Source organism: Epinephelus lanceolatus, chromosome 5 (assembly GCF_041903045.1).
Source record: "Epinephelus lanceolatus isolate andai-2023 chromosome 5, ASM4190304v1, whole genome shotgun sequence".
Classification (NCBI taxonomy): domain Eukaryota; kingdom Metazoa; phylum Chordata; class Actinopteri; order Perciformes; family Serranidae; genus Epinephelus; species Epinephelus lanceolatus.
In genome coordinates this window covers 38,098,383-38,120,513 of record NC_135738.1, presented here as the reverse complement: position 1 = coordinate 38,120,513, position 22,131 = coordinate 38,098,383, and the positions used below count along the sequence as shown (strand labels likewise).

The 22,131-nt window shown below is 40.4% G+C and overlaps 2 protein-coding genes across 2 annotated transcripts in view; both read right to left on the bottom strand.

Moving 5' to 3' along the window:
• The window catches only part of nrn1la (neuritin 1-like a), a 115,394-nt gene that overhangs the window by 65,550 nt on the left and 27,713 nt on the right, over nucleotides 1–22,131 (bottom strand). The gene's annotated exons all lie outside the window — the stretch shown is intronic.
• LOC117261868 (tripartite motif-containing protein 16-like) lies at nucleotides 3,533–6,832 on the bottom strand. Its single transcript, XM_033634423.2, has one exon. It carries the CDS (start codon nucleotides 6,696–6,698, stop codon nucleotides 5,022–5,024), a length of 1,677 nt encoding a protein of 558 aa, XP_033490314.1. The 5' UTR covers nucleotides 6,699–6,832; the 3' UTR covers nucleotides 3,533–5,021.

Sequence of the window (22,131 nt, the reverse complement as noted above, 5' to 3'; positions counted from 1 at the left end):
TACACACACACCTCAGTGACTGTTGCACCTCAGGAGGTGGAGGATCTAATCATTTTGGCAGGAAGCTTTTAACATCAGTGCCTGTGTTTTATTCAGCAGACTTGCTCCCATCAGCCTCTCTGCGCATCAGGACAGCGCATGACAATAAAACAAACGCACCTGGCCAGAGGAGACAAGAGAAGGGAGCCATAAGAAGAAGTTTTCTTCCAAAATCACCGAAGCGTCATCTGTTTCTTGGCAGACGTACATTATGGAATATATATGATACTTGGAGCTTACAAGTAAAAACATTTTGATTTGAAATTTAGACAAAATTTCAGCGGTGTATTGAAGTTCACACCTTTGCACTTTGGCCTGTTTGGACTCCACCACCCTCATTTGCTTGTCCTCTGGTCAGTATAGACCCAGCTGCCAGGTAATTAAAAACAAATTAGAGTGAACTTTCTCTCCAACTCATTCCAGCCGTTTTCGGTTGTCTCGTCTGATGACTCCGTCAGCTCTGTGGGTGTTTTAAGTGCAACCTGCTGAGCAATAAACTTGATTCCTCATGGCAATATAAAAAACAAAATCAGAAGAAACTAAAGTGCTTACAAAAACATTTGTTAAAAATTAAAACTAAAAATACTGGCTGCCCTGTTGAGACTGACTCCACTCTGGGAAAGCCCATTTGGCAAGAGCCATACACCGAGTTACTGCCTGTGAACAGAGCCACTTCAGTTGAGCAGGGTTTTTGTTTTTATGCCTTCACGCAACACCCTGAGATAATTACCTTGTTTATAATCCGCTGTCTGTGGCCATTTCTGATTCTGCTCAAAGCTCATGCAAATGTAGTTGTGTTCCAAAAATAATTATCACAGTTTCTGTCAAACTTATGCACAGTTACAATGTGTGCTTTATTCATAAGTGCCCATGTAGCATTATGAGGTGTTGTGTGCAAGAATACACAACATTACATAACAGCCTATCAGAGAGCACTGAAATGGCACAAATAATGCTCCAGACTAGACTGCACGCAGACGAAACCTCATCTGTCGCTAGAAGAATGGATTTATTTTATTTGATGGTTACGCAAAGTGGCTTTTCACAATAAGAGAAAGTATGATGATCCTCTTTGCTGCTTTATCATTTTCAAAACTAACACTGAAGCATAAATCTGTGACTTTCATATCATTCAAATAGCAAATGGGACAGAGCTTATAGTGGTGTTGCTGTTGTTAAGTTTCATCTTGATGTTTTGCTGTTAAAATATCATCAGCCAGCCAGGAAACATCCATCCATCTTCTGTTGTTGCCTCAGCTGGGTTTAAAGTTGTTGCAAAGGGTTAACAACAACTTAGGTTTAGATACAGATTTCACTGTGCTACACTGAACTGATGGATCTTCAACACGTTCTCATCCTTCATGTCAACATATGGCTCTCTAGGTATCCTTTTGCATTTGTTGTTGACGTTATGGGATGCTGTGTCAATCTATGCTTGTTACATGCATCGTGTCTTTTCAAAATACACTTCTGTTTTCGGAGGAAATATACAGTTTCTGCTCGGTAGATGCATACAGTCTCAAAAAAAACAACAACTGAAAGTCAGTAAAACACCTCGTATCTACGTGTATTTCCTTGTGCAACAAAAGCACGTTGTCAGGTTTAGAAAAAAAACATTCTGGTTTGGCTCAATATTCAAGCAGGAAGCGAACAGCAACCTCTCAGGTGAAAGTCCATGGTTTGTTGGATCCATTCCACCTCCTCTCCCAAGTGTCCCATAGGCACTTTCCAACTCCTTATATTGTAACTTAGTTACACTGTGGTATGATACTGTGAAAGATGCCTTTTGTGTCAGTGTCTATATATAGATCTAAGGCTGGCTGCACAAAACAACTTAAGTTAAGATTTTCCTTGAAGTCCTAGTTAAGGTTTCCTCATAATAAAATCAGTTGCACAAAACACCGTTAAGTCTTCTACTTACAGTCTCTTTAAAATGTTCACTTAAGTATAAATGGTTTTCTCCTTGCCTTGGTCTTTTATACTTAAAGAATCTCTTGACCGTTGCACAAAACACCTTAACAACCAAAGCAAGGTAAAAAAAAAACCTTTATCTTAATTGCAACATGATCAAATTTATGGTGATAAAAAAAAATAAGAAAAACTAACACACCCTGAGAAGAGTGTTCTGCGACCAGGAGAACCCAATGGATGCTTTAGATCTGACTGAATTAATTTTCATTGCAATTTCTTCTTACAATCGTTTTCTGTTTTCTGGTATTTGGGGATCAAATTAACTTTGTAGAATATGCTTTCTATGATTGTATTCCTCCAGAAGTTTAATCCTTTCCTCCTCTGACCAATATGGTTTTTCTTTCTTTCTTCTTTTATTCTGCCATTTTTCCACCACCTAACTATAAGCCAAGCAAACAATCTCCATGGAGACTTGTACCACTGTAAAATGTCTTTTAATACAGCAAATGAGTTAATTTTTTTTTAGCAAAGCAAACCTTTTAAGGGATTCTGTGCAACTGCAAAAGTCCCTAAGCTAAGGAGAAATTAAGCCTTAAGTGTCATACTTAAGGAGACAACTTAGGGTGTTTTGTGCAACAGGCCCCTGGAGATACATCCAGGTAACTACTAATACTAATTGGCTTTGTGTCACTACTGAATAGGTAACTATTTGCTATTTTTTTTTTTTTTTAATTATTTTAATTCACTGTGATGGAAAGAAATGGGAAGTCTTCTTGAACTTGCTTAATGTTGTCTTCACTGTACCATGTGAAGACCATGTACCATGGCATCAGACTCAGAGGAACAGAATGTGTTAAAGGGACAGTTCGTTAAATCAAAAATACACAGTTTCATTCTTACCTGTAGTGACATTTATCAATGTAGACTGCTATCTCTGCCAGGTGTAAGCCTAGAGGGAATAATGCATTTAGTCATGTATGTGTGATGGTGTGTCAGCCTGTCCGCTCACAACCCACTAGATCAATTAGCCTAATCATTTTGTATGCACATTTATCACAGTATGCCCGAAGACCTCTCATGGTTGCGGTGAATGACAATCGTTGAAAAACTGCCTACTCCTAACTCCTCTTAACCAGCCCGTAGAGGTGACAAGTTTTTTGGAAATCAGCCTGGCTAAAACAGACGGGCCTTACCCTCTGTTGCAGGCCACATTTTGATCTTCACTGTGGCTCAAAAACTGACATGAATCTGAATCTGAATCTGAATCTGAATCTGAATAAATTCTGACTAATTCTCTAGTGTATTTGACTCAGTAGAAAATTCTTTTCATTGACTAAGTGCTCAAAGAAAACATTAGTTGTATAAAGCGACAATTGAAAAAAAACCTGTGCTCATTTCTTTGTGGCAAGTGAGGAAGGTTGAATGGACAAAGGCTGGCTGACAAATGCTGTTCTGCTTAAAACATGAACACTGTCCTTTGTGGTGTTTCAGGAAGGAAAACTGCCTCAGTTATACTGACATATCAGTTTAAAGTTTTCTCCATCAGCTTTGTATGATACCCTGGAATGAAGACAAGAAGAAATCACTTTGTCCATGTTTGTTTATTCCCCATGTCAAGCTTCACACATGTTCATACATTCCACCAGTAAAGTCTGTCCAATGACTCAAGGATTTCATGTACAGATTCCCTTCACCCACACACGACTCTGTGTAGCTATGTAAAACAAAAAATGAATGTTCTCCTTATTGATTATGATCAAGATAATGGCAGTTCTATAACATCTCATAACAACCTTTCTTCTGCCAAACATGAATATAGATCTCTTAATAAATGTACACAATGAAAACAAAGTGTGTAGGATGAGAAACAAGAACATACAAACACATCAGTGCTAATATTCAACAAACATTTCAAGCACTAAGGAGTTCACATTATTTTTTATGCAGAGAAAAGTCTGTTCGGGAAAACAACACCATCATAAGCAGTGATAGCCTTCATGGCTACATAGACGAGACAAGGACAGCCCGGTCACTAGAGAAAAACAATATTGTCCATCTCTGCAAACCACGGATATGTTACATTTCTATGTTTCATACGTAATATCAACATTTCGAAAGTGGCATAATTCTAAATACATGTTTATGAGCTGAGTTTCTCATCAGGAGGTGGAGGAAATGGTGGATGGTGGTGCAGCGTGCAGCAGACAGCAGTAGGACACTGTTTGAGAAGAAAAGCGGGTATTTTTGTTGGGACACTGTCAGCCGCATTTGTGGCAACCAAACCGAGTATTTCAGGACAAAACATGATGTTTTCCTAATCTTAACTACAACCAAGGGGTTTTTGTACCTAAACCTAACCACGTTACCCACAAGTTTTAACATATCTGCTACATATGAAACATACAAATTTGACAACATGTAGTTTGCACGGAGGTGCAAGACCAACATTTATTCTGGCAATTGGGTTGTACAGGAAGCATGGTTGGATCACTTAACAAGGCTTTCAGGCACAGGCCCAGAGGCCAAAAGTGTCAGGGGCCCCCTGGCCTTCACTTGCAAAATGTTTCTTAATTTAACACCTACCAACCAGGAAGTAACTCAAAATGACTACAAAGAGATGCAAAGGAACTGAAAAAGAAAAACACAACTACAAAAACAGGTAAAACAACCACAGAGAGACAGAAAATAACCTCCAAGAGACACAAAACCGCCGAAAGGAGATACAAAATGACTACAAAGCAGCACAAAACGACCACAGGGATGTAAAATTACCTCAAAGACAAACAAACCGACAAAAAGATGCATAATGACTACAAAGAGCCAAAAAACTACCACAAAGTCTAAGTGTCTTGCTCTAATGTAGAAGAGGTGATTGGGCCTTTTGCATATCTGTGCTCAGGGGCCAGCAACTCATGAAAAAGATGTCAAAGTACCACCCATAATGTTTGATTGACAGCTGATCTGTGTGCAGTGCAGAAAAAAACAAAACAATTAGTTGTTAACAACAAACATGAAGACAAAATAAGAGCTTAACACAGAATTGAACCCGCTATCCCTTTAATGACTTCTGTCTAATTGGGGTTACACAACTGGGCAGTGACGCCAGAGGAAAGTCCAAACCAGAAATCAACCCAAAGTCCAGCATAGAGAGGCTGAGTGAAAGAGGTCTGCACTCTGTGGAGGAGTGTCATGGTTTCAGAGACACTGTAGAAGGACAGAGTACCTGCACTGTGATCCAGGTACACTCCTACTCTGGAGGACTGAGGGCCTGAGACACGAGTGTGGACGTTGTTGTACCAAAAGTTATAACTGTTATTGTTGCAATATAACGCCCAAGACTTGTCATTGTATCCAAAACGACATTCATTCGAGCCCCCTGCTCTGCCGATATTCTTGTATGCGACTGCTACACAAACTCCTCCCCCGCTCCACTCCACCTCCCAGTAACAACGTCCAGTCAGACTCTCTTTGCTCAGGACCTGACAATATTTAGTGAATCTGTCTGGGTGACTAGAATAAGGCTGTGCTTCACTCGTTTTTGCTGCTTTTCTGTTCCCCTCAGATAATAACAGACATGTGTATGCTGTGTTTGGATCCAGCGTGATTTCACATGAATACTTTAAGAATCCGGCTCTGCTCTTGGGCTCTGGCTGTGGCAGTAAAACATCCACTTCAGTCACAGTCAGAGAGATGTTTGTCCATTTCTCACTCAAGACTTCCTGCAGTTTATCTCTGACTTCTGACAAAGCTGCTGTCACATCCTCGAAGTAGCGCAGAGGACCGATGTTGATGTTGGATGAGTGTGTAGATTCACTGAGTGGTAACAGGGAGGGGTAGCTGTGTAGAAACTGGTTGAGATCCTCTGTGTGTGAAAGCTCCCTTAGCTCAGTGTCTTTCCTCTTCAGGTCAGTGATCTCCTGCTCCAGCTTCTCCTGAAGCTCTTTGACTCGACTTACTTCAGTCTTCTGCTGTGATCTGAGCTGCTGCTCCACATCAGAGCTTCTTTCCTCCATGAGACGGATCAGCTCAGTGAAGAGCTTGTCACTGTCCTCCACTGTTTTATCAGCAGAGCGACTGATAGCCTCCACCTCCTGCTGGAGCAGCTTCACATCTTTCTCTCTGTCCTGGATTCTCTGCTGGATGTTTTGTCGACTCACCTCCACCTCCCTCTGCCTCTCAGTCCTCTCTGCTGCAGCTGAGACTGTGTCGTGGCCCTTATGTTCGTCCACAGGGCAGAGATGACAGATACACTGCTGATCCGTACGACAGAACATCGTCATCACCTCATCGTGACGAGAGCAGATGTTCTCTGGGAGCTTCGTAGAGGGCTCCACCAGCTTGTGTTGATTTAATGGAGCTGAGTCATAATGAAGCTGGAGGTGTTTCTCACAGTAAGAGGCCGATAGACAGGGTGTGAGAGCTTTCATTTTTCTCCCCGCACAGGCATCCCAGGTCATATCTTTAGGTCCAGCATAGCAGAGATCAGCAGGAGCAGCTTGGAGTCCAGTCTCCCTCAGTATGTCCACTAACACTGCTAATGTTGTGTTTTTCAGCAGGTTAGGCCTCGGTGCGAAAGTTTGCCTACAAAGAGGGCAGCTGTAGATTTTCTTCTCATCCTCTTCATCCCAGAAGCTTTTAATACAGTTCATGCAGTAGCTGTGTTCACAGGGAGTAGTCACCGGATCCTTCAGTTGATACTGACAGATGAAACAAGAAATTGTGTCCAGCTGAACACCTTTCTGAGCCATTTCACCTCTCACTGACAACGACTGTCGTTGACAGTCTCGCTTTCTCGGAAGTGAAACTAGTTTGGCCTCTGTTCTACACAGGGCGTGTTTCTGTAGTGAATGCAACCTGTCAGCACTCGCTTTGCATCACCATGTTGATGACACCCATATTTACACTGTAGATCTGAAGGGGAGGGAACAGGGAAATCTAGTTTGAAAGCAGGAAGAAGAGGTAGTGGTTATCAAGCTTTTCATCATTCCATGACGGAGAGCAGCACTTTGAATTGGAACTTTGTTTCCTTATTTCAAATAAAGTCTTGGTTAAAAATGTGAAAACATTCAGGTTATTAATTGTAAAATTCTTCTTGACTACTCAGGGTTTGGTGATGGCTCCATATGTCCAACTCTTCCTCAAAGTCTGTTCAGTTTTATTTTAGTGGTTAAAAACAGCTCACTGACAACAGGAAGTTATCAAACTAAACTGTCATAAGATACTCCAATTGCTGTATAATAATTTACTTACAACTCTAATTATTTACTCTGAAGCATTTGTGACAAAACATTTCAATTTCAGAATATCATCCTAAAACCAAAACTGCATTTCAAGCATCAGATGAGTTTAAACAAATCAAATCGAGCAAATAAGAACTAGAAATGCTGCAGTGTAACAATGCATTACAAGTACAAATCTCACTGAGGTAACAGTTGAAATACTACAGTGATATACTACAAGTCTTAATCTCATGGCAGTAAAAATAGAAATACTACCTTGGTACAATCCATTTCAGGTACAAATCTTATTGAAGTAAAAGAAGAAATGCTAATAATAGCCAATTAATTCTTCAGTCCTGAAACAGAGGGCAAGGCCTCGAGATCTTGGCTTTATGTTGGAACACTTTGGATTTCTGAAAAAAAAGAAAAAAAAAGAGGGCTATTTTGACACTCAAACCGGTCATTCAATTACGCTGGGAGCTGAGGATGTAATACGATAAAAACGAAAACCAGAAAGTTCAGCAAACTGTCAGCTTATTCATTTTCCCGAGGAAATGTCACATCCACTCATAAAAGAGATTTTTAGTTGTTTCTTTTTCATTTTTACAAAACTCACATTAAGAACCATAGATCTTGAGATAAATTTGTTGGTGTGATAAATATGCACAATCTTGTATTTGTAATGAATTTTTAATGCTCCTCTTTTGGAAGACAGTGTGAAGCACATTTAAATGTTTTTGTCTATACTCTTTGTGTTACATATTTTTCTATAATTCAATATCTCTGCCAAGTGTAAACCTGGAGAGGATCACACGTTTGGTCGTGTGTGCATGATTGTATCTGTGAGAATGTAAGTGTGTGTGTATCTGTCTGTAGCTAATCCCACAAACTTCTGGACCAATCAGCCTAATAATTTTGTGCGCCAATTAATGACTATACGCTGAAGGACCTCTTGTGGTTGTGCTGATTCAGAATATTTGAAAAATCAGTTTAACTGACTGTTTTATGCCATCAGTGACTGCTGACTCCAGGGCGGCAGTTGGTGGAAATTGTCTAAAAGCAACATGCCCCACTGTTGGATGCAAGTGCCATTTTGGCCTCTGTCATGGCTCAAAAACTGACATCCATAGAAAAGTTTGGTCTCATTTGAAATTGAAACATCTGCACATTAGTCCCATACCCAATATGATATTGTCCACTAATGGGACAATACAAGAGATGAATAGATCACTATTTTTGCTATTGTCACCGCCATCTTGACTGTAAGGAAGCTGAGAGGGACAATTCCACTGGGTGCAGCTGCACCATGTATCGGCTGGGATCCAGTCTGGTTCTGTTGCTGAAGGGTGTTACACCACACTGGGAGCATGGAGCGTTTTGCCTGCCTGATTTTGAAGACATGCTAATTTTGTTGATTTGGTCACTTTTCCTTGATACTGGAGCTTTTACCGTAAGTAAGCGGGCTATATAGTTACATTATTTCTTTATTTGTCTGTGGTAATGCTGTTTATTGTTATTTCCTACTTTGTTGTGCTGTAGCCTACAGACAAAGTTAATACCGTTAAAAGTCCAGTTGTGAGCAACATAGATCAAAGGCCTGTGGCTGTGTTTTACATTAATCCTTTTGAATTACAAGAATTGTCAAAAATTGGCACAACCTTGCATCAATCTCCTAAAGAGCCAGATATTTTTCTCAGCAGTTGGTAAACTGAGAGTGAACATTAGACTTTTTTCAGATGGCCAAAATCACGACTCCCAATGTTGTTCTCTGTCTAGATAAATCAAACACTGTTTGCTTGCATATTAGCCACATCAACTTTATATATATTTATTTATATTTTTCCTATTTTTTTGAGACACCACAAAAATGATTTTAAGGATTTTAGGGGCTGCAGATGTTAATTATATATTTCACACACTGGTGACAGGGCGACGTGATCACTTACCTAGGGATCTGGGGCCCAGCCGATGTGTTAGCATTAATGTTTTTCAAGGAAGTGATTTATATTGATTAGTTAAACATTAACCAAATATATATCCAGACTCATGCCTGTGACCTTACTAATCCTCCACAGAGTCATTACAGCCACCATATACCTTTTTGACCTTTTCTCTTGAGGCACAGAGTATTGATTTACAATAAGTTAACAAGTTTGAGGAAACAGATGCTGGCTCCTAATTTAACAGAATATAGATCCCAGCGCTAGTTTGTGTCCACTGATGATGAGGAGTCGCATTAACCTTCACACTTTTATTTGACTATTTAAAGTCGTTTTTGCCTTACCAACTGAGACAGAGCAGTTCACAGCCCCACATGTGAAATTGTTACAGTTTTGGTTGTTTTCTCAACTAATTGAGAAATTGCCCATATGTCCTACTTTGTGCCCTTGGGCAAGGCACTTAACCCTCCAACCTCCCTGCAGGGCCACAGAGCTGTCCGCAGCAATGCCAGCAGCAGATGGGTGAATGCTATGGAAATGAATCTGACCTACGAGAATGTGAATCTGATAATACTCTCACACAATCCAGTACACATACACACACACACACACACACACACACATAACTGATGTTCACAGACCTGCAGCAGAGGCCGCCGGCCACCGGTCGGTGCATTATTTAGCCTAAAAGCTTGTTAAGAAGAGCTCACAATGGAGCTGTAATAAAAGATTGATGTGTAAAAAACAGTTTAGTTAGCCCGTGTTATGTAAAGCAATAAAACAGCAGTTGAGAGATGGGCATGTAAGGGCAGAGAGGGAGAGACAGAGAGGGGAGTTAGGAGGGAATTTCAGCACAGATGCAGGACAAAAGGACAAACACCCCTAACAAGGAGGAGGAGAAATGAGAATGAGTGACAATGAAACACAAGATCAGAAAGAGACGAGGAGTCCTAGAAACCCAGGAAGAATGAAAGACAGAGAGTAAAAGAAAGAGTGAGAGACAGAGAGATCTCAGATGAATTAATCAAGTTCTCCTGAGGCATCAGCTAACATCTCCAGACGAGGCACAAGTTACAACCTCTCCAGACAAAAAAACAAGTCAGCAGAACACAGTGCATTATAGTGCAGAGACAAACAGCAACTCGCTGCACATGGCAGCACAGAGCAGACCAGTATGAAACAAACCAGTATGGACCAGCAGGACAGTTGTCATCATGATACACTCTATGGCATGATGCTGCTCTGGGGTTAAAATCATCTATCTCAAGAGACCACAACTTTAAGTAAAAGATGGTCAAATATGCTTGCCAAAGTTAAGCAGAGCTATTCTTTAAATTAAAATTGTAAAAAAAAAAAAAACATATACACACATTTTCAAGCTGATCATGAGTTTAGAAAACTTATGTCTTAGCTTTGGTTGGAAATCTTTGAATGGTTCCAGTCATTCAGTTATCATCATTACTGGTAGTAGTGTAATCAATATTTTAATGCCAACAATGGATCAAAAGATTATGAGGAATGCAGTATTGGGAAGATTACTTTTGAAATAGGTTACTTGTTACCCTGGTAAAAATGTAATAAGTAATGTAACTATTTTTTAATTTCTTTGTCAAAGTAATAGAACTTATTACAATGAATTACTTTTAGATTACTTTTCTAACAAATGCTTTAAACTGGGCAATAAAGCTGAAAGAAGGCATTCCTACACAGAGGAAAGATGCAAAACAACAGAATGAATGTTACATTTTACTATAAAATTTTTACTGAAAAGCACATATATTCAGATGTAACTCCTTTGTAATCACCAACATTTTGATTAGTAACTGTAATTTAATTAAACATTTTTCTCAGTAACTGTAACAGATTACAGTTACATTTCCTTTTAAATTTAATTACATGTATCTAGCTACTGCCCAGCACTGGTGCAATGTGAAAGGGGTCACTCATAATTATAAATCCACAATATCATCAGCATCTTTCATGTAGTTGTTTTGTATTTACTCTCATCTGGTCAACCAGCAGCAACAGGCAGTTGTTTCCAGTGACAAAGCCCCAAATGAACCCACTGAACACTACTGGTTCAGCACCAAACAACACACAGACAACTATGTTAGTGACTAGCTGGTAAACACAGTAAAATATTTTGCCGCTAAACAGCTACATTTTTTAGTTAGGAGACCACACAGCTCAAAGGAAAATTAATATTGGACCAACATTTGCCAGGTGGACAGAAAAACGACTCAAAATGAATGATAATGTTGCTCTGGATGTGTTAATAGGCAACTGTTCGCTAACTCATTAGTTATAGCAACTTTATAAAGTGAATATGTCAATGATGTGTTAACAGCATGTTGTACTGCCCCCAAGTGGCCAAAAAAAATCTGTACAGGTTCAAGGACTTCTTATTTATTATTTTTGTATGAACTGGTTCAGATGACTTCAGTGGAGAAGAGAGCAGCTGTAGACGTTAAATTTTATTTTGCCTGTGAAGCATAATTTTCTTACACAACTGTAAACAGTGGCATCAGTACTACCTCCATGCAGCATCAGAAAGATTTTCTCAACTTTTTAACATCTCAACATGCATTTACACTACATAGACACTATATAGATCATTTGCCTCATCTTTGACACACCCAGGTCAAAGGTAAAAATGTGTTTCGTTTGTTCCGCTGCCCCCAAGTGGTCACAAAGCAAATGAGATGATTAATAACTACATGAGCAACACAAAGGTGGGGCTTGATCGAGGCACAGTGTATACCTTAATCCATTAGTTAATAAATAGAAATGCTATAAAGATGGGAAAAAGAGAAAGACAAGGATAAAATCCATATAGTAGCAGACATTCATATATACAAGTACACAAAGTGACAAATAATATTAGTTTGAGCTAATGGGACCTAACAAATTGGGTAATCCTGACTGTTGCAGCATAGCAAATTACACATGTTGTGTTTTTTTTTCTTTTGGCGCAACATAAGATGTTTTCAACAAGACTTCCACCCCATACTACCACATAGGTTATTTGTTTCCTACCATCTAATATGACTCTCAGGAGCATTTCCTAAATTGGCACCCCTAAAGGTTATCCTGGAAATCCAGAATTCTCGCGAGAGCACAATTTGAATTTTCTCAGCGAGTCACTCTGGCAATTGGTAATGATGCTCATTACTCATGCCGTTGGAGCCGAGCTGCACCAATCACATCGGTGTATCTGATATAGGCGGGCCAGAGGTGAGCTAAACAGATGACGACAGCGCTGCGACGACGAAGTCCAGAATCAGTCAGTAAACATTGCAAGATGGCTACGTATGAACACCAGTTGTTTGAAACAGCTTTGGCCGCTACAGTGAACGAGTTAGACTTGGCTTTTTCTCTAAAAGAGGAACAGAAGATGGCGCTCGAATCTTTCCTTTGCAAGAAGGACGTTTTTACTGTTTTGCCGACCGGATATAGCAATAGTCTAATCTACCAGTTAGCTCCGCTGGTAGCTAAGCTCTGGATACGTCATCCCGTGTATTGTTCTGGTCGTAGTATTATCCAATTGCATGCTTGGTGCCGCCCCTCGAGTTGGGCCATTTGCATTACTCATAGCCAGACCCTAATCTTTCTAGATTTGGGTCTGGATTTCCAGGCTACCTAAAGGTGGCAGAAGATCAACAAAAAAATGATACATTAATCGTCGCAGTTTATGTTGTGAAACTGTCGCAGTTTGAGTGGGCTTTGGCAACCAAACTACTTGATTAGGTTGAGGAAAAGATAATGGTTTGGGATAGAATAAGTATGTCTGTTGCGAATGTATGCTTAAAGAAAACGTACCGTATTCTGCGTCTGAGCACTGATTCACGTTATGGCAGGAGTTCACCTGCCATAACGTGAGGACGATGCTGCCTCACAGAGGACGATGCTGAGCATGTCGTGAAGATCTTTGTCCTCTGTGAAAGTGCAGCACATGACAGCCCCACTTCTGCTGATGTGTCCATCATCATCATCGAGGAAATTGAGGTTGCTAGATTTGGGGCATGGAAGCGATGTGGGTGGTGATAACACTTAGTGAATGGTTACATACGTTGGAGTTCCCTCTCAAAGTCCTGAGAGAAAGTGTAAAGCTATGGCACTTCAAAGTGGTACTTTTGGAAAGTTGATTGGCCGTTTAATCAGAGATGCACTGAAGTGGATCGCTGCAAATGTTCTCTTCAAGCATTAAATGTTTTTTTAAAACTGTACCGGGATAAAGGGATCAACCAGATTCCAAATGCCTTATTTTAAGAATATGAGTGCCTTTACTGAGATAAAGCCTTTTACATATTTGTGGCAGCACTGATTTGGGTGCAGTGTTTTGTCTTATCTCTACTGTGCTGTATATGCTGGAGCAGTTGTAAGCTGTTACATTTGCACCAGTGTAGGGAAACATAATAAAGGTGCAGTTGTTTAAAAGAATCCTTAAGAAGCCTCATGTTAAGACAGTTTTATTGAATAAAACGTACATAATAAAACACATGTATACAACAGCAATGGTGTCAAAGGGAGATAAAATGTATTATAATGTTACTTTCTACAATTTGAACATTTTGAGACAAAATATAGTAACTGTAAGCTAAATATATTTATATTACATGCCCACACGCACAAACACACACAGAGCAGAAATGATATCACTAGGGATGCACCGATTTATTGGCTGAACATCGGTTCACCGATTTCCACCTTGTTGACTACCATCGGCCCATCGGCAAATAAGATGAGATTCACAAATGGCAGAGGCTGATGTTTTTCTGTTATGTCACATCAATTTTGCGCAGACTAAAAAGCAGGGCCCGAGACTAACTCCCACAAACTTAAAGTAATGAGCAGGTACAAGAAGAATACAATGACAGATAGGCAGATAGGCTCTGTGACCTCACTGTTGTGTGACGAGAGGGCGAGTAGCAGCAAGCAACACATTGTACTGGGGACAACAGAAAATGTGTTTGGAACAGTCAGAGATTGTCACCTCAAAGAACGCAGTAAACTCACTTTCGTTATGTCAAACACACCCTATTGTTTCCCTGATAGTGCTACCACAAATCCGTGTTAAGGAGGAGAGCTAGTTGACATGAGCTGTTAGCAGTCGGTGGCCGCAACTAACAGCTCAACGGGGTTGCATTAAGTGACATTATGATGCATTCAAACTCTATTCAGTTAAGTGAGTATTGTGCAAAGGCAAATTTTGATGTTGTCGTGATGTGTTCGCTGTAATCTTGTAAAGTGTAGTCTTTGGTCAGAAACTTGAATAAATACAGCTGTTTGAAGCAGAAATTTGGTGATGTTTCCACAGCAATCTAAAATAGATTTTAGAGAGGGAATTATGATATAAAGGGTAAAACGGCTTTTGAAGCAGTTTTTAAAAAGATGTTTTTCATGTGAAAAGATGACTGAATTTGCTTATTCAAAGGTAGTGTAATGAAGGACTGAATAACTTTAAAACAGTTCAGTTATTTTTTTAATAGTTTAGAATTTTTTTGCTTTCTTGGTATAAAAGGAGGAATAAATAACAACAAAAGGAAACTAAACAACAATAAAGACATTGGTATCTGTATTAACTATTGGCCAAATTGTTATTTTAAACATTAGTATCAGTCCAGAATTTCAAAATCAGTGCATCCCTAGATGTCACATTGAACTCAGGAACATTCTGATCGGGACATTCCATGTTCAGGTACTAGGCTAACTGTAGAGGCCGGCTATTGTCAGTCACACATTAATCTGTCTGAGAGAGTATTGACAGTTTCATGCAAACATCCATTTAAATATCCCCTTGGGTATAAGAACAGTAGAGATTTAAGTGATTTCTATTTTGCCATGAATGTCACCAGACGAGGAGGTAGCCGATGGACATAGGCTCCAAAAGGCTAAACATTAGGTCAAGGTTGACGTGGACAGGCTGGGATGCTTATAGCTTGACTCCATCCCTTCACCTCGACCCCCAGCTGCTCCTAAAAAGACCCTGTGGAGGCACCTTTGGTCCCCACCCCTCCAGCAGTTCCCTACACCCAGAAAGGAGGAGCTCGATGCAGGATGTTCCTGGGTCCCGCAAAAGCTGCTGGAGCAGGTAAGTTCGCACATCCTGAATAACTGTAGTAGAATCTGTTAACTTTACTCACGGCCTTCTTTTAGCTTTGTGTACAGAACTGTAGTACCTACGGCAAGAACAATGTTTTGAATGAAAAGGATTTTGTTGTTTACCAGGCAAGAAGACAGCCCTAGACTGCAGTCCTCAGGCTCCAAAAGACAGAGAGGTCAAAAAGATGGAGCTGCAGCTATTAGCCAACCCAGTGGAGAGTCTCTCTGACTGCTTCAAGCTTCTCTCTTCAGATGACTGGTAAGACACTGACACTGGAGAGCAGTCTGTTGTACCGGTGCAACGCATGCTTGATTTCAGTCAGTCACGTTGCAACTAGTTAGTCTGACATGAAACCTGTCAGTTTCATGTCAATACACTGTGCCAGAAACTTTTCTATTGAACGTCTGTGAGGAGCCAGTAAATCTCATCAAATATGACTGTGATCAGTTAATTATTCTTTACATTTAAACATACAGGATGAAGGAAATTGACAGCCTGAAAATCATCCGAGCTCTGGCACAACATCACTCAGAGATCCTGAAGACCAAACTACAAGAAGTGTGTTTGGTTCTTATTGGGCAGGTATTATACACACTTTCCTCTTTGTGTCTTTATTTCCCTCTTTTTATTTCATGCATTTTCATTTGCCGGCATCTGTCTATGAGTATCCAAGCTAAATCTTGACTGATGATGTTTATTCTCACGATACAAATCAAAAACCTGCGCTCTGCAGTGGCCTGTGCAGCCATGAACACTGTAGCTGAGCTGTATGATCACCTCCAGAGGACCATGGACCCGGAGGTGGAGGGAACAGGCCAAGCCTTTCTGCTGAAACTGGCATCATCTACAAACGACTTGATTCAGCAGCAGGCCAATATTGCACTGGATGTCATGGTGGCAAACTGCAGCCATGGTTGCATCCTGAGTGCTCTGCTGAACACAGGGCTGAGGTAAGAGGAGAGACGCTGGACGCTTAATTCATTTTATCAGCAGAAGCATTAAAAAGAAATTCAATAGGATAATAGAACATAATAAGTAGATTTATTTGTTTCATAACCCCCTGTGTTTGTACCTCCTCAGCCACCATTGCGTTGCAGTGAGAGGCAGCATGGCACAACATCTGCACCAGCTGGCTGACAGCCTCAGAGCAGCACACGTCTTGGCAGCAGGAAGGACGTTCACTGAATGTTTCCTTCTTGCTGTCTCTAAGATGTGCGTTGATGGTGCACCAGAAGTCAGGTGAGTTATCAACATTTTGCACAATCTTGTGATTTGCAGCTCTTGCATTTTTGTTGAGTGTTTTCACAGTCTTAATTTTATTTTTCTGAACTTTAAGCTAATTGAGAAACGTATTCCTCCACAGGCACCATGGACAAATAGTCCTTCTGGAACTGGCCAACCACAAGGACTTCCTGAACCTCTGGACCAAGATCGATCTAGACAAAGAAAGAAGATCATCCCTGGACAAAGACTTAAAGAAGGCCAAATAAAATGGAGATCCGCAATATTACATATATATTGTTATATTACTGTTGTAATTGTTGTTAGAAAAATGCTAAAATCAAAATGCAGTACTGAGAACACAGGACAAACTACACATAACTGTATAATCCTTAATTTCCAAAGATCAATGTCTACATCTTTAACAAGTCAATTTTATATTGAAAATATAGCTCAATATTAGTTTACAATCTGTAATTTTGTCATTGTGTTTGTATTGTAATTTTACTATGTTGTTTTATTCTGTACACAAGACGTCTATCGTAAGAGAGGGATCCCTCCGCTGTTGCCTCATCCAAATTGAGAGTCTAAGGACAGAGGGTTTTGCTTTAAGGACTGTAAAGCCTCTTGGGGCAAAGTTGTGTTTTTGTTCTGTATAAACAAAACTGACTTGACTGAATTGGCCTCAGTAAAGTAGAATGGATCTAAACTTCATGTGGATACATGTGAGTGTTGAAAATAGATGTAATAAAGTTGTTGATGAAAATGCAAAATAAAAAATACTTTGACAGGAAAAGGAACTACTGAGAATTTAAGGGCTACAGCTTCTGTGTGGTGCAGATAAACAAAATGTATGGTAATGATAGCAGTAAAGGCTGTCAGTATGCTGCAAAATAATGACTCATTCATTCATCCATTTATTCTCCATAACTGCTTATCCTGTTGATGGTTGCAGGGGGGCTGGAGCCTATCCCAGCTGACATTGGGTGAGAGGCACTGGACAGATATGTATTCACACTCACATTCACACCTACAGGCAATTTAGAGTCTCAAATGAACCTACCATGCATGTCGTCGTATTGTGAGAGGAAGCCGGAGTACCCTGAGAAGGCCCACGCTGACATGGGGAGAACATTCAGGCCATATCCACACGAAGACGGAACCAATTTCGTTTTTTACAAGTTTTCCATAAACACGGAATCGTCTCAAGATATGTGTACGTAAACATGAAGCCACTGAAACGCTGTAGTATATATGCAAGGCCTGTAAGTGGCGCTGCAACGCTGCCACAAAGTACACCAAAAACAGAGAATAAGAAATGGAGCATGCGCATAAAACTTGTGCGAGTATGTGTATGGACCGATGACGAGGTAGAGCTGTAGTAGGTAGGGTCAGCAGTAGCTTCTACAGCACAAACGCAACCACTGCGTAGTCAGCCATTGTTGCTGTGGCGCCTTTACGCCTAGCGCATGCGGGTTAAAGAAGAGGTGGGGTTATGGCGTCATTGCTTCAGAAAAGAGGCGTACTCAGAAATACAGAAAGTTGGCATATTTGGGCTCCTAAAAGGCTGGTTCCGTGTTTACGAAAGGTTTATATGACAAAAAAAACGGATACACCTAATCTCGTCTCCATGTGGACATGGCCTCAGACTCCACACAAAAGGGCTCCCCCACCCTGGGGTTGAACGAGGAACCCTATTGCTGCGAGGCAACAATGCTTACCACTGCCCCACTGTGAAAAAGGAACGACTAAGGATTTAAGGGCTACAGCTGCTGTGTGATTCAGATATACAAAATGTGATGTGATGATAGCATTAAAGGTTGTCAGGATGCTGCAAACGAATGACTGATTAAACATAATTCAACAGAGAGAATCATTTTAGCATTTAAGGAAGTCAAGGAGAAAAACTGTAATTTTGTAGACTAAACTTCAACCAGTGTCAAGAGCAGCTGCCAAATACAGAAAATGCTGGTAATTTTAGTGAGAAATAGTTGGTGATTAATAGATCAATCTGCAGGGATGAGGATACATTCAAAGCCGGGAGAGGAAATGAACAAAAGATGCATTTCAGCTGCTCAGAGCAAGTGAAAAACACTATCTGTATAGTAGGCTAAGGTCATCCAGATGTAATATGATCGATTGTATGACTGTTGGAAACCTTTTAGTATATTATTTAGGTGAGGGACCACTTTTCAAACAGGAAATGGTTGCCGAGGACTGTGCGACCGTGAACATTGCTGCATTGTACAAATACATGTGTTTTTTGCACTAAGCACCACTATACTGTTGTCGGGTATAAGCCAGCAGTATGTTTATTGGGTTAATTTAGCAGTCTGTAATGATTTGGTGCCGCGAACGATAACGCGAGTGCTAATGCTAGTTTGCTAACTAGCTAATTTGCGGTCGTCATTTCCAGTGAGCACACAACGGCTGTGTTTGGTCTGAGACAACACTACCCTGTCGAAATCCGCGCACTACGCCAATAAGTACATAGTGCACATAGTATACTACATTTAAGTGTACTAATGGAAGTATGTGATTTGAGACACAGCATCAGACTGTACAATGGACGTAGCCACGGTGACATCAGTTGTTGGCTTGTGACCTCCTGTTTTGAAGGCACGAGTTTGCCACTTTGTGCCTATCTTGGATTTTGGAGCCAGAATTGACCATATTTGGATGAGTGTGTGGAACTAACCCTACGCTCTTTGCTAGCTTATTTAGTAAGGCACATCTACAGCGATGGTTAACTGTGATAATAGCCTGCTTATTATGGTAATGCTAATTTGTGCTAGCAAAAGCCAGGCTTAAAACTATTAAAATCAATGAACATAAGGAAAAACGGAATATATTATATTTGACTCCTTCGAGTGTCTTTTAGTACAAGCAAATGATTGGCAAGACTTTTTTAGCCAACCAAAACGTTACAATTATCTTACGTGAACTGAAATCACAAACAAATAAATAAAGAAACAAATAGCAACAGCTATGGCTACACTTATGCTCTGGGGTTACACCATAGTTTCATTACCTTACTTCCGTTAACTCCTTGCCGTTGTAGCAACTTGTCAACAGACAGCACTTACCTGTCACTCAAAGTGGTCACACCCTTAATACATAAATTAAAGCTTTAATAAGTTAGTTCCATGAAAATTCACCCCCTTAGCTACTGAGACCGAAGCTGTTTTTTGTACTCTGCTGTAAAGTTGGGCGTTTTAACATGGGGGTCCATGGAGATTGACTCACTCTTGGAGCCAGCCTCAAGTGGCCGTTCAAGGAGCTGCAGTTTTTGGCACTTTCATATTGGTGCCGTTTTTCAGCCCCAGAGGATGCTGCTTGATTTTAATGAGCCAGCAATGGAGACTGTACTACAAAGCTAACAGAGCTATAGTAAGGGCTTGGAACTGGTGAGGTTAAATTGGACAGTTTCATCATTAGTGTTATTAATTGCACCTGTGCTTTTCCTGCAATCACTGGCCAAAATATCTGTTTTGAAAAAGGTATATTACTGATCTAAAGCAATTTTCAGGTCTCCAGAATTATGACAAATTCTGTCATAATTATTGTTATTATTGACCATGTTATTGTTGTTCTCTTTCATTTCTTTCCTCCCACTCTCCACCCTCCACTTCTTCCCTCCCGCTCTGTCTAAAGTCAGAGGAAATGAACCGTGTAGTCCCATTGATTCAGAAGCTCACACATGCATGCATACACGGAGAAAAACGCAGCCACTCCCACACAGACCGCGCTCCCCTGTGAAGAAGACGAAGTGGGAGGTATATTGTGGTGGACGGAGCCACTGACCTCCTTGTTGAGTTAATGAGCTTTTATTGACTTCAGCACCTGAAGCTGCAGCTATAACTTATCACTGTTAGCACCTCACTCCCCAGACGCACTACACACAGGGGAGCGCGCACACACACACACACACACACACACACACACACACATACATACATATATATATATATACACTGTGAGTGTGTGTGTGTGTGTGTGTGTGTATGGGTGTGTGTAAAGATCCATGGAGACACAGGAACACACAAACCGTCAGCTTTCAGTGTGTAAACCCACAGCATCTCCCGGGATACAAAAACACAGAGGAACTCACAAGTAAGCTTTAAACATGTTTCATAGCTTGTGATCTCAATTTACTGCTCACTATACTGTAGAGTAAATAGAGCTGTGTCTGTTATATAGGAAGAAGTGAATTTAGTGAGGAAAGGAGCAGCAGACTTGTCGCAGTAAGAAGACACAGGTGCTACTAATAACATTAACAATGTCTCTGATCTGTCCCAGTAAATCTGTAGAATACTAGAATTACTGTGTCGTGGTTGTATGCCTCCATCAACAAGTCATGCTGCAGTTTACATCTATTTCTGTTCAGACGCATATGTAGCCATGACAGTTGACAATGATTCAGATATGTTGCTGCAAAGAAGCTAAAATTCAACACCTTTACACTCATCTTCAACCCAGAAGCGAGACAAAGAGAGGGAAAGAGGTGTAAGGTGGACTATTGCATACAGTGTTTCTCTATAGGCCTAAGTATTAATAACTTACTCGGAACATTGTCACTTTTTGACCCAACTGCCAGAACCAGTAATTTTTCTATAACGTTACAAGTGAATTTAAAAAAGAGAAAGTAAGCCCACAGCATGTGATATTGATCAGTGATGGTGGCAAATCTTCATAATGGTGGCAACAAACTTGGTTGCTAAAAAAGGTAACTCCTCGCCCATCTGGCGGCCTTCAGTTCATCTAGTACAGGAGTCTTCAATGTTTTTCAGGCCAAGGTCCCCTTAGCTGAAAGAGAGACAGAGCAGGGACACCCTACTGCATGTATTACATCAAACTGAGTTGCACTTGAGATAATTCTCTGAATATTTTCAGGTCTTGTCTTGTTAGCGCTTGCCTATAACTGCTGAGTCAGCAGTAGTTGTAGCATGACAAGGTGCGTTTGCCTCATATTCTGCACAAGGATTCATGAGTAACAGTTAGCCTATCATTAATGTTGTGTGCTGTAAATTAAATGGGTGTTTTTATGATTAGGTCGAGTTATCTTTGCTGATATGTTGAGACATTTTTTAACATTTTAAAAACAAACATTTTAATTTTTGGGGAAAAAAAATATTTATTGAAACTTTAAATTTTCAAACAATAATTTGGCGGCCCCCCTGCAGTAACTCTGGAGACCCTTAGGGGTCCGAACCCCCTGTTGAAGACCTAGGATTTTCTAGATAAACTTAAGCACACTTTAAAGCACACAATATTAGCCCTTAGCGCCACTGCAAACCCACGCCTCAGTGTTGGTTCGGACAGGGACAGGGGCTTTTGGATCATGATGTTGGGCTCAGTGGTCGATGACTGACAGCAATCCGTGATGGACATCATTCATCAGCCCAAACCTAGTGGGCACCCAAGATTAGTGTTACCAGTTCAGTATCTGACCAAATGTGAAACAATCTCCCCTTCTGTTCATGATGACACGGTGAAGTTGACCATTGACCTTTTGGGTATAACATGTCATCATTTCATCCAATTTTATTAGTGAATAAATTCATCAGTAATGGCCAAAAATATATATTTTGAGCTCACAGTGACACTTGACCTTTGACCATCAAATTCTCATTACTTCATCAATGACTCCAAGTGGACGTTCATGCCAAATTTGGGGAAATTCCTTCAAGGCATTCTT

What these genes read in the sequence shown, in the direction of transcription:
- LOC117261868 (XM_033634423.2), bottom strand. Translation starts at nt 6,698, where the DNA reads ATGGCTCAGAAAGGTGTTCAGCTGGACACAATTTCTTGTTTCATCTGT.